Below are 12,489 nucleotides of genomic sequence, written 5' to 3' on the forward strand. Positions count from 1 at the left end.
AATGATAAAGTGCTTCACTTTATTTATCCAACTTTAGCTGCAGAAAAAAGCCAGAGTAACCTGGAGTTGAAACAGTACAGGAGCCAAGATCAAACAATATTATTTGGACACTTAGGGGCTAGGAAGCCACTGCTCCCCTTCTCCGGAGCCTCTGAGAAGTCAGTGAGGAACCAATGAAGTCGTGACATCTGTTCTTCATCACCTCAGAGGCAGTCTTCAGCCTGGTGACAGTGACTCCTCTCTCAGCAGATCCAGCCTCGCTGCTGGAACTCCTCCGCCACTGCAGGCGGCCCACAGCATCCCTGGCGCTGCACTGCCCAAGAGCAGATCCAAAGAGGCACTGTGGTGTAGTGGGTGGCTGAGCAGAGACACCGGACAGAGCACTCTCTGGAAATGCCTTTTCAAGTAGCCTTGCAGGGTATGCAAACCCTTCTCCTAACTCCCCAATATGATGTCCATGTCAGTGACTCCTCTTCTGGGAGGTCTGGAAGGCTTGAGTCGGACCCACCTATTCTCTTCTTGAGCTGGGTAACTGAAGGTGACGTGTTTGCCTGCCTCTCCAGATAGGACTTTGTCCGACTCCAGGGTAGTGAGTTGAAGAGGTCCTTGGCAGAAAACAGGCAGGGCGACAGATCCCATCTCTGCCTGGTCCTGGCTCGGTCAGGACTGCAAGCCCATCTTGGCCATCATCTCTTCGTAGACTGTCCACGCCATGGCTGCCATCAGAGTTCTGCGGAGGGCCCGGGGGACACCGCCTTGGAAGAAGCCACGCAGCCCATAATCCTAGGAGGAAAATGGAGGCCAAAACTCTGGGACTAAAGCAGCAATACACTTATATACCTGGCACGAGAGCGAGGATCTCTCTCTGCATTACCCCATTGTTAAGTCTTACTTTTTAGGCTTTTATAAATAATGTTAAAACTATGAATACTGGGTCCAAGGAGGCAATAAACTAAAAAAAAAATTTTTTGGAGTAGTTGCTAAGCTTTATCTTTTTTTAGGCTTGCTCCATCCAGGGGAATTTATTTCTTAGCTGAAAATCTTACCATTTTCACACATACTGAAGACTCTATTTTCAAACTTCATGATTTTAGGTATAAAGAATAAGAAAGCAGGCAACCTAAGCAGTGTGATGAATATGATCCGATTCACAAATACTTGTTTGTATCTAGGATAAGGCAGATACTTGCTGCAGATGCTTACATGTTTCCTGTGCTACATACAAAAATTGAGTAGTACAGAAACATCTAAAGATCTAGGTAACAAATTTACTTTCAAAAAGAATATCTGATAACAGTACGTTTCCAAAGGGCTTACTCAGTGGCTTTTAAATAGCATTTTAGTGTACTTTACAATTACTGTACTTTTTATCTTCAATACCATCTGTCCATTTGCATTAGTGCAAACTCCTGGAAACAAAACAATGTGCTTGTGATTTTTTTCTGACTACATTTTCTCCTAGATCCTTGATTAGGTTAAGGAGTCCTCCCAGATCTCCTGACTAGGTAGGTCTGGGGTAGAGCCCAACAATATGCATATTTAACAAATATCACATGTTGTCCTAATGTCAGGCTCCCTCCCTAAACAAACAAAACCAAAACAACAACAACAACAAAAAATCCCACAACCATAGATTTTTAGCAGTGATTCTCAACCTTGGCAACACATTGGAATCACCAGGGAACTTAAAATACTGATGCCAGGGTTTCATCTCCCCCAGAGATTCTAATATGATAAGCCCAGGTTATGAGCTGGGAATCGGGATTGTTTTAAAAGCTTCCCAGGTGTTTCTACCATGTAAAGGATAAGAGCTACTGCCTGAGAGAGAAAGTCTTAACCACAATATGAACCAATATTTATTCTAAAGCCTTACTTTGAAAATGAGTGTCACTGCCTGGCCAATCCACCGAAATTTCATTGGGGAGAGCTGCATGTGAGTTTTGATAACATCTGCAGGTTGAGTTACCAGTGAGGCCAGAATCCCAGCAAATACCCCACAACTGAAATTGACAACGGGAACAAGGACTGTATCCAATTGGTCTGAAACAGGACAAAGGCAACATTCAGTTATAGATAAATCCCACATTCATCAGATAAATATCCATGCCAAGTTGCCCACTAATTCTTCCTGAAAGCCAGAAGGGTCTGGATTCAAACAAGGCTAAGAATTCAAAATCTAAACTAATCAGTGTAAGTAGGATAATGGAAAAGTTCACCTTTTTACAACCATCAGCATAATTGACTAAGGCAAGAGTCATTCACTGATGCTAAAATATATGGATGAAAGGACAGGAAGTGTTATATAGATTTATATAGATTCAAAGTATCTCCCCACAGAGATACTTAGAAATTACAAAAGAACAAACAATTGAGTTTTCAGTGGAGACACTATTTTTATAGTGATAAAAAGTTAACATCACCCACAGTGCATCAAACGGATGTCATGAGCTTCCTGATATAAGGCACTGAAGACACAACCTCAGTTATGTGCTCCTCTAGCTAGAAAGATATAAATGAATCTAGTTGAAAGGAAACATCAGGGAAACCCACACTGAGGTTATATAACTGGCTTATACTCTTGAAAATAAAAAATAAAAATTGCTACAAAATACATTATTGGGAAAATTGGAGAAATCAAGACTATAGATGAAAGAACTATCGATGGTTATACAAGAATGCATTTGTTCTTAGGAAGTACACACTGATGTATTTAAAGGTAAAGAGGCATCATGTCTGCAACTTATTCTTAAATGGTTTGAGGAAAACAATTATACACATAGAAAGAGAATAATGAGCTATGGAGTTATAGGTACTATTCTTGTGGCTTTTTTGGTAAGCATAAAATGATTTCTAAATACCAAATTAAAAAAAATTTTTAGGATGGATGAAGAAGTTAAAAATGTATATCCAAGCCCCCTTATTGCCTTAACTTTCTCCTGTAAGGTAAGGCTGTGACCTGTAGTGTCACACCTCCTGGCGCCTGGGGAGAAGCAGCAAATCTCCCAAAGCACTCCAACTGACACCACTGTCATGGGGGTGGCATTCTGGCTTTCCCAATTAAACGACTTTGGTTGCAATTCCTTGCTCACATTATCCATAGACACCTTACTGAATGCAGGTTCACTTTATAGGATGTGTTTCTATCAGTGCCTGGCTCTGCTTGGGTGGATGTTTACTGCCTGTCGATTTTGCCCATGTCTTGACAACACGAGCTTACTGGAAGCGTGGGCCTGCCAAAATGCTAGGGGTTTGGCATCTTTCTCTCCATCCAAAAGGAGGGCTCAAAACAATGTTAGCCAAGAGCACAGCAAGGGACATGAAAATATTTTTCTTCTAGCTCCTAACCCATTGGATTTCCCAAACTTGTCTGATAAGAATCACAACAAGTGCTTCTTGAAAAATACAGTCTCTGAGGTCTTACCCCAAATCTTCTGATTTAGGATGCCTTGGGTAGGACCCAGATCAGGCAAATGTGGGAAGCATTGCTGCAAAACCTATGCAAAATGAGCTTTATCCTACCCCCTCCCCGACTCAAGAATTACATACTATCAGTAGTCTGCCTTAGGAAGCTATAAACTCAAAAGGGCAGGGACCATGTCTTCATGGCCGCCCTTGCATCCCAGCGCCGGGTCCCATGCCTGACACAATGCAGATATGGCTCGGTTTCTAAAACTAGGATAAGAATCTGGAGCTGCTAAGAACAACGAATAGTCTCCTATCTCAGAGAAAGTGGTGAGGATGTGATCTCTCAAGGGCTATCTCTTCCCACCACACCTTCCTTTACCCGTACCATGAAGCACAATGTTTTTGGTCTGGTTGTAAAACATCAAGTAGATTCCGGAAAAGGGGGCATCACGGAGGAGTGTTGCTGTCAGGCCACTGAAGAGACCCCGGTACCCCTCGCTGTGACAGATGCTCCTCAGGGCCGCGTAGATGCTCTCATAGCCGTACCGCCCGCTCTGCAAAGGAAGCACAGAACCAATGGCTGGCACAGTGGCCCTGGGTTTGCGCACTGAACGAAGCCATCCTCAGGGTGCATTACCGGAGCCCTGGCGGCTCTGGTTTGCATGTGCTTGGCCTGACTACACAGATGAGTTCTCCGACCACATCAACCCTGTGTTAGGTTATAAATCGGGAGGTGGCATCAGTGGCCACTTGACTCAAGAGCCCAGTGTCTCTGGTTGCCCACTCACCTCGTACCGTGTCTTGATCACAGTGATGGGTGACATGCAGACCCCCGCGACAGAGCGGGAGCCCACCCCCAGTATGACTGACTCCAGGGCGGTGGGGGGATGGCCTCGCAGGAAGTACTGCTTCAAAGAGTAGAGAGTGCCAAAGTAGATTCCAATGCCAGGGACGCACCTCACGATGGACTGCAGAACAAGTGGAGGGAGGAACGGAATCAAACACCAACATGTAAGATCCTGTCTGAGCTGGATTTCCCCAAAGAAGACCCAGGATTCGCATGCAAGGAGTCGATTTAAGGTGTGGAGGGAACACCAATGGGAGAGTAGGGAAATGAGATGGGAGAGAAGGCAGCCAACAAAGAGTGTGTCATCTCATCAGTTATTGCCATGGGCAACGGAATCCCTCTGGGAAACTCTGGGAATCAGTGTCCTAGGTTACCCTGCCACCTGAGGAGGGAAGGGAAGTTTTAAACATCAGCTCTCATCTTTCATTGGTTAAGGGCTGCTGCGGGGTTGGGGTGAGTGTGAATTCCCTGCCATTTCCAGCAAAGTGAGTTCCAAAGGCCAGAAAAAGCTGTCTAGGCAAAGAAATGAAGGTGTGGAGGCACTGGAGGGGTGAGGGCAAGGTCTGTTGACAGGTGGGGCGCCAGCTGCCTCTGCTCTAGGACTTCATGCTGCACTAAGAAGTCGGGCCCAGGACGCACAGGTGTGCTATTCCCAGGGCCCTCAAATGGAAGCCAGCGACAGTGAGAGGGATGGGCAGGAAGACCAGAAAGGCCCTCCCACCACCTCCAACCTCACGTACCCTTAAAAGAGAGGAGGTGTGAGGTGGATGAGAGACGGCTAGTTATTAAAGGAGGGGGTGCAAGACAAGACCCAAAAGGCAGCTTACGGGGGACATCCCTTTCCAGAGGCCAAAAAGACTCTCCGTGCGAACCACATTCAAGAGCAGAGCCAACATCCCAACACGTCTGGATCTGAAGGCAGACAAAACGGAGGCAAGGAAGGAGAAATCGCTTAGACCACATCCCTGTGAAAGAACTCCCCACTCACAGACTTCTCTGTATGGACTCTTTTCTAGAACACTTAAGAATCTCTAAAAGGCACCCTGGAGTTACTCTGAGTTCCTATGCGTTCATGGTGTGGCAGGTGCATGATTCTTTGTCCATTCACACTGCAAGCAATGGGATAACTTCTCATTTTACATACACTCTGTGCACTTCCCACAGGGCTGAGCCCAATAGGGGGCACATAAGATACACTCAATACCTATCTTATTTCCAGAAAACCACCCACTACTTGTGCCAGGCAGCACAGTTATGACATTACAGGCTGGCACAGTAAAATGCAAACGTCACCAAGGCAGATCCCAGGAAGCTACTCAGGGAAGGACCCCGCTTAATTAAGAGTATATATAAAACACATGAAAGCTCGGCGTGGCCTGTGTTTCTCTTTGCTCATCCAACAGAATGGAAGTTGACTGAACACAGTAAAGATGCGCCAGTGTCTGAGAGAAGTTGTTGAAACCAGGTCCTCAGTGAAAAGGGGGGGAGGGAGCAGGGGAACGGGGCAGCAGGCCTTACCCATGGGCTGAGGGCTGGAGGGTCTGCAGGCGCGTTTTGAGGAGATCCAGGGGTTGGAAAAGGAGGGTAGAGCAGGTCCCACTGATGGAGCCACACAGGAAAGCTTTGATCACGGGCTGCAACTGCAGGGCAAGAGAACAGTGTGCCAGCAGCTTTGTCCCAGCCTTCGTCACACCTGGACCAGTCAGTTCTCTGTAAGGATCTCTTAGAAACTCACCTGGTGGCACCCTGTATTAGCGTCAGACTTCACAGAAGGGAAAAGCATAGCCAGGAACGAACAGTGTTGGAATGTTATTGAGAACACAGTATACTCCAAGAGGTAGCTCTCTGGTCTTACTGATAACAACTTTAGTAATTACTGATAATTAAAAACTTATGGATAACTTTGCTCCTACTGAGCAACACGGTGATTTCCATCTGTGAATTATGCCACTGACCACACCTCCCTACTTGTCTTGACAGTAAGTTATAGGCCAACTCCTTCTCGTCACAAAAGCAAAACTCAGTTGAACAGTGTTTTAACTCTGAACTGCTGGTTTCAGGTTCCTTAGGTTGTAGGGCCTGCAGGCTATTTACAGGAGTAAGACAAAGGAAGTGAAACCATAAGTGAGCAGGTACAATGTGAAATGTCTGTGCCACTTCCTGTAAAACCCATGCATTTCCGTAATGTAAAACTTTCCCCGTCATATACCCATTTGTCTCACCGGGACCTAAACAGATCGCAGGGGCGCCACAAGGCCAGCAGCCACTCCTGGGTTTGCTGGCTGTCCTCTAAGCCAGGAGAGTCACACACACTGTCTAATTGAGAGGTGGCATCCAGGAGGGCAGGACTGCCTCGCAGACTGACTGTGTTTCCCCCAAGCGCACTCCAGAGGTCCCACAGCGCGACGCAATCAAATGGTTGTGAAAACACACTTTTAAAAATCCAAGCAGGAAACAAATGTCCTCTTTTCCAAAGGAGACACTTGGCAAACTCCATCCAAAGATCGTCTCTCTTTTCATTAAATGGCATTTGCACTATTACTTTTTAATAAATGGCATACTATAGTCCTAAAATGCTATTAAGATGAAGTTGCCTGTTATACGTCAAAAAAACTACCTACCCGGAACCAAAATGTTTGTAATCTGTGGTATTTGTTTCACAGAGAAGAGAGATTATTCCACGTTTCACCAAAAGAGCAAGTCTCAATTTATAACTGGAATTCCTTAAAAGGACTTAATAAGTTCAGATAATAAATACTGGAGCTTATAAGCACGTTCAAATAGCCTTCCAAGCAGCAAAGGTAAGACCACTAGTACAACCAAGCCAGATGGGAACAGCTTCATCAGATGTGTGTCCTGCTCCTTTTGCTAACCCATATTCCCACAAATTTTGTTTCTCAGCCTCATCTGAACCTTTGTGGCATCAGTGAGCCTCTCTTCCCTGCATACTCAGCCTCTTACTTCCACTGACATCTTCTCCTTTGTCTGGAACAAGCTCGAAAGCCCCCCATATTTCCAGCCTGATGCCACATCATCTCCACTCCCTCTTCACTAGTCACCCTTCAGGTTTCCCAGTCTGCCATCCAGGTAAAGCCCCTCCACTAAAGCTGCCTCACCAAGGACCTGCCATATCCCAGGACCCCTTTCCCATCTGTGGCCTTCTCTTACTTGGCCTCTCTGGTGCATTTGAAACAGCTGATCACCGCTCCTCTCTTTGTGGTTTCTGGCTGCCCTTCTAAGCCTCCTTTCCCCAGCCACAGATGTTGCTGTTTCTCTTATCTCCCCGTAGCTGCGGCACGGGGGCACCCTCATCTCCACACCACACCATGCTCGACGCACACATGCCGGCAACGCCCACACCTCCAGCCCACTTCAGCCTCTCTCCCGAGTCCACTGTCCCCATGCTCCCCCCACGTCCCCTCGAATGGCCTGTAGGCATCTCAAACTCAACATCCCCTAATGGAAACTCTGTCCACGGTTCTCCACATGCTTGCCTCTCCTTCATGTCCCAGCAGGACATTTGGGAGACAAATAAGACTCCTTGGTCTACCTACTGTTTCATGACCAACTCCTACTGATGACCCCTCATTCCTCCCAGAGCCTGCCCCCCACTGATCCATCCTAGTGATCTCCTTGGGGGTCTCCAGCCTCAGCAGTGCCAACCCCCGCTACCAGAGCAGCCTGGGGTGAGGCATCCATATACAGCACCTTGAAATCTCACAATACTCGTAAGAGCTAGATGTTCAAACCCATTTTCCAGATGAAACTGGAGCTCACAGGGATGACAACGTATCCTAAGTTACAGGGTTTGAAGCCATTGGCTAAGACTCAAAGTTCATGCTTTCTTCACCATTCCTCCCAGTCTAAGTGACAGTCCAGGGCACTTCCCAGGCAGCTCAGCAGGGTTCTGCTGTTGGCTGTTGACCACCACCAGCTCCTTCTGGAAATGTGCTCTGCCTCCGGCTTCTGGGATTAACACTGTCCTGATCTTCCTCCCACTTCCCCGGCCTCTCCGCCTTCACATGCAGAGCCTCTTCTTTCCCACCCTTCTGTCCACCCCTGCAAGCTGTCTTCTGCAGACTCCCATATCCACTTAATCCGATGTCCCACAGGCACCGCGGGTTGACATTTCTAAACCTAACTCATCTTTCTTTCTCACCCCCCATGTGTCTCTCCTCCAGGGCGCTCCATCCCAGTGAACACCCTGCCATTGATCTACCCTAACCCCACACTCGCGTTCAGTGCTCCTCTTCAGTGCTTCCACGGCGCCGGAGCCCACCTGCCTTATGACTGAGGGTCAAGGACAGAGGAGGCCTGGACTGTCCTGTTCATGGTGGTTCCTTCAGCACTGACCATGGAGCCTGGTCCACAGCAGGTGCTCAACAATCAAGAATGAATGAATCAGGGACTTCCCTGGAGGCACAGTGGTTAAGAATCCGCCTGCCAATGCAGGTGACACGGGTTCGAGCCCTGGTCCAGGAAGATCCCACATGCCACGGAGCAGCTAAGTCCGTGCGCCACAACTACTGAAGCCCGCGGGCGTAGAGCCCCTGCTCTGCAACAAGAGAAGCCACCGCAGTGAGAAGCCCGCTCATTACAACGAAGAGTAGCCCCTGCTCGCCGCAATTAGAGAAAGCCCTAGCACAGCAACGAAGACCCAACGCAGCCAAAAATAAATTAAAAAAAAAAAAAAGAATGAACGAATCTCTTCATCTAACAGGAAATCTGCACATGGCTCTCCCTTGAGCACAATTCCACAGGATAAAGCTTAGAGGGCCCTGCAGGCCACATCCCTGGACAGGGGACTCTCCCCTGGCTCCCCCCAGCCCTTTGCTCCAGTAAGGCTGTAGGAATGGCCGGCAGTTACAGCTTCTAAGCAGTTCTCTTTGGAGCTGCCTCTCTGAGGCTCTCACAGGTTGTGTATGGAACTACTGTATACTGCTCCCCAAAGCCCAACACACTGTCCTCCATTGCAGGAACTATTTTCTTAATGTTTTTATTTTTACAGCACACTGCTTGAACATTTTATTGGCTAAAAAAATATTTGTGGATACATGCATAGAGCCCATAACTTTTTTAACTTTGTAATTTTCCAGGTCCATTAGCATAGAACAGATGCAAAATATAAAACAGCAGTATAGGTTAACCTCTGATAGTTAAAAACAAAACAAAACAGGTAACATAATTGTTTTAAAAAAATAGAATTTACACTTTTCATTTTTAAGATATTGTCAATGGTGGATGGCATACCCTTTAAGGCATGCTTGACTTTTTTTTTCCTAAACAGCCCAAATTTATTCAAGGTAAATAAAACGAGTAATACAGCTGGCTTTTTTGTTTATTTGTTTTTTGAGGGGGGGTAGGGCAAAAACAACCAAACAATGATACATAGATACATAAAGGCAATAAGCAGCACTTGAATAGTTAGCAAACGGTTCCACAAGCAACTCCTACTCCCCTTTAAAAAAAACTATATCCTAAATCCAATTGAGATCTCCAGGCCAGAGCTGGAGGACCCAAAAAGAAATATGTAAGCACATGTTATAAGATGTAAACGGTCCCCGCCTCCACCTTTGTTAAAGATAAAAAACAAAACAAAACAAAAAACCCCACACCCCTGCCCTGCCCCCTTTGCAGGTGGTCCGCGTCCTTGACCGCAGAGAGAAAAGTAGCCGCGGCCAACTGTCCCTCCTGGCCTACAGCGAAGCCGCATCCCCGTCTCCACCCACCGCTAGCAGCAACTCAGCCAGACCTTCCTCGCCGGCCCAGCCCAGCCTCCGCCTCCACCAATGGCAGCCCCGCGGCGCGAACATGGCAGCCAATCCAGGCGCGGGAGAGGCGTGGCCTCGTGGCGAGGGCAAACCGCACCGGTTCCCGGGAGGGTCCACCTGGTCCAGCCCGCGGGCGCTGTGCAGCCCTGACCCACCTCGCTCGAGCAACGATCGCTCCTCAGGCTTAGCGTTATTGCCGGGCTTTGCAACGGTCCAAATATCTACCCAGGTGTCCTCCCACCTGTCATTCTAGGCATCCAACTCAAAGCAACGTCCCGTAGCGCTCGCACCTCGCTCTGGACCACGCGGGCACATTCCCCCCTGACACCGGCCAAGGCCCCGGCAATTCCGCCTACCTCTACCCAGATTACCAATACAGGAGCGAGACCTTTGCTTGCCTGTCCCAAGGATTGGACTGCAACTTCTCTCCTTCCTCCCCTCTTTTAATCCCTTAGTCAAACTCCATCTCTGCCGCCACGTCCCCAACCGGTTATGCGCGCATCCCGGAGGCTGAAAAGGTTCCCTGAGGGCCGCTGACCCTCGGCAACCTTCCGAATTTCCCTCCCCGAGCCGGCAATGCCGGAACCCCTGCCTTCCCTTCCCCTCAGGTTACCATAAGCGTTTCCACCCTGTCTCCGACATCTTGAGGCTGCAGCAGCGCCGGGCGTGACTTCTGAATCATTGGAAGGGAGGCCTGCGACTGCACTGGGCCCGGGGTGCCGTCGGTGGGAGCTCAGGCCCGGCCCTGACGATCCTAGAGAAGACGACGCGATGGCGGTAGCCGGGCGACGCGTTCTACCGTGGGGCTTCTCTGCGGTCTGCGCTGGTCGAGGGTCGGCACCTGCGCGCCCACCGCACATGAGTGGCTCCAGGCGCCGCTCTTCACTAGCTCAGCAGACTGCGAGGCTCTGCTGCCCTGCCCATCCTGTCCCGTTGCCGTCTTCAGGACTTGAGAGTATTAGACAGGGTTCATCCGGGAGTGGAGAAAGCCGGAGGAACTAGATATAACGCCGGAATTTAGCTTCCGGGGTTGGACGCGGGTCGCGCTTGGCGAGGGTGTGCTCCTTAGTGCCACCTCGTGGAGACCTCCGGAACTGCAGGATCGGGGCTTCCCTGCGCCCGGAGCTGCATCGGGCGTCTGCAGGGTGGTATGCTTCTCGGCGCCACGTCTGAAGGTAGTTACGGTCCAGACTCGCTCTGCCCAATGCGGTAGCCAGTAGCCAACTGTGGCTATCGAGCACGTGAAGTGTGGCTAGTGTGACTGAAGACCAGAATTTTAAACTTGATTTAATTGTAATTAATTTGTATTAAAACCCGGAGCAGTGTGGAATATTTTTCCATTAAACACAACTTTATTGTCTTGGCAGATCCACATTTCCCTTTAAACGCTGAAAATTTGGTGCCAGAAATGTGCTGTAAGTTATCCACACGCTGGATTTCTAAGACGTGACAATAAGATAAAATAATCTCATGAATAATTTTTACATTATTACATGTTGAAAGGATATTTTCGGTGTATTGAATTAGGTGAAATAATTATTAAAATTAATTTTATCTCTTTGCTTTTTTCATATGACTACTAGAACACAAGATTACACTTGTTATCCTGTGATAAAGCATAATGGAAAAGAATATGAAAAAGAACATATGTATGTAAAACTGAGTCACTTTGCTGTACAGCAGAAATTAACACAACATTGTAAATCAACTATACTTCAATAAAATTTTTAAAAATTGCACCTGTGGCTCGAACTACTTTTCTACTGGACAACACTGGCCTCCCAGAGAGGTGAATGGGTGTGTTATGATGGCCTCTATCCTACAACTTATAGAAGCTCCTCTCCATGAGAGCATCCCTCCAACCCCAAACACGCAGCCTTAAGAGTCTCCCAGGGTAGGCAGTGCCCTCAGCAGTGTGGAAAGTCACCCTCTGTGCCCGGTCGCAAGGATGGGCACAAACAGGAGGAAAAAAGAATTCTAATGGCCTTACCAGAAGCTTTGGCAAAGAAGACGGTCCTGTCACTGCTTTGGGCTTCACAAGACAGAAACACCTTTCTTCCTTCCATGCCAGTGACCTTTGCCTCCAGCCTCACCACTGAGCCGCGAGTGAGTGGTCTAGGAGAGAGCAATGGGGGAGAGCGGCTGGTGGGCTGGTCTCCTGAGAAAGGGAGGAATGACCCCATGGGAGGATGAGGCTGCCGGAGTGGAGGTCCTGGGGTTCTACTCCAAGGTATCAGGGGCCCTTGCATTTGTCACCTGCTAGCTGTGTATTCACCTCAGCTTCTTCATCTGTCAAGTTGGAGGTACCGACCTCCCAGGATTATAGTGAAGATTGAACAAAATAATGTGTGCGTGTTTTGCAAGAGACTAATCAAATACCAGGAATTATCATTTCAGTAGGGGCCCAATAATTATTTGTGGACTAAAGTAAATATTTACAGGCACGTGGGCTGGCTTTCTCTAAAT

At 48.0% G+C, this 12,489-nt stretch overlaps 1 protein-coding gene across 2 annotated transcripts; it reads right to left on the reverse strand.

Annotated features, from left to right (window-relative positions):
* Positions 1–11,033, reverse strand: SLC25A38 (solute carrier family 25 member 38). 2 transcript variants are annotated; one of them, XM_060022313.1, is made up of 7 exons: positions 10,637–11,029; positions 5,771–5,892; positions 5,080–5,164; positions 4,194–4,373; positions 3,791–3,959; positions 1,874–2,040; positions 517–783 (listed from the first exon to the last, which is right to left on the reverse strand). In XM_060022313.1, exons 1-7 carry the CDS (start codon positions 10,703–10,705, stop codon positions 661–663), a joined length of 915 nt encoding a protein of 304 aa, XP_059878296.1. In that variant the 5' UTR covers positions 10,706–11,029; the 3' UTR covers positions 517–660. The 2 variants fall into 2 exon arrangements, with proteins under 2 accessions (XP_069397253.1, XP_059878296.1); XM_069541152.1 differs by lacking the exon at positions 1,874–2,040 and having other exon boundaries at positions 1–783; positions 10,637–11,033.
* Positions 11,034–12,489: the final 1,456 nt, after the last annotated feature.

The sequence above is a fragment of the Delphinus delphis genome, chromosome 10 (genome assembly GCF_949987515.2).
Source record: "Delphinus delphis chromosome 10, mDelDel1.2, whole genome shotgun sequence".
NCBI classification, from domain to species: domain Eukaryota; kingdom Metazoa; phylum Chordata; class Mammalia; order Artiodactyla; family Delphinidae; genus Delphinus; species Delphinus delphis.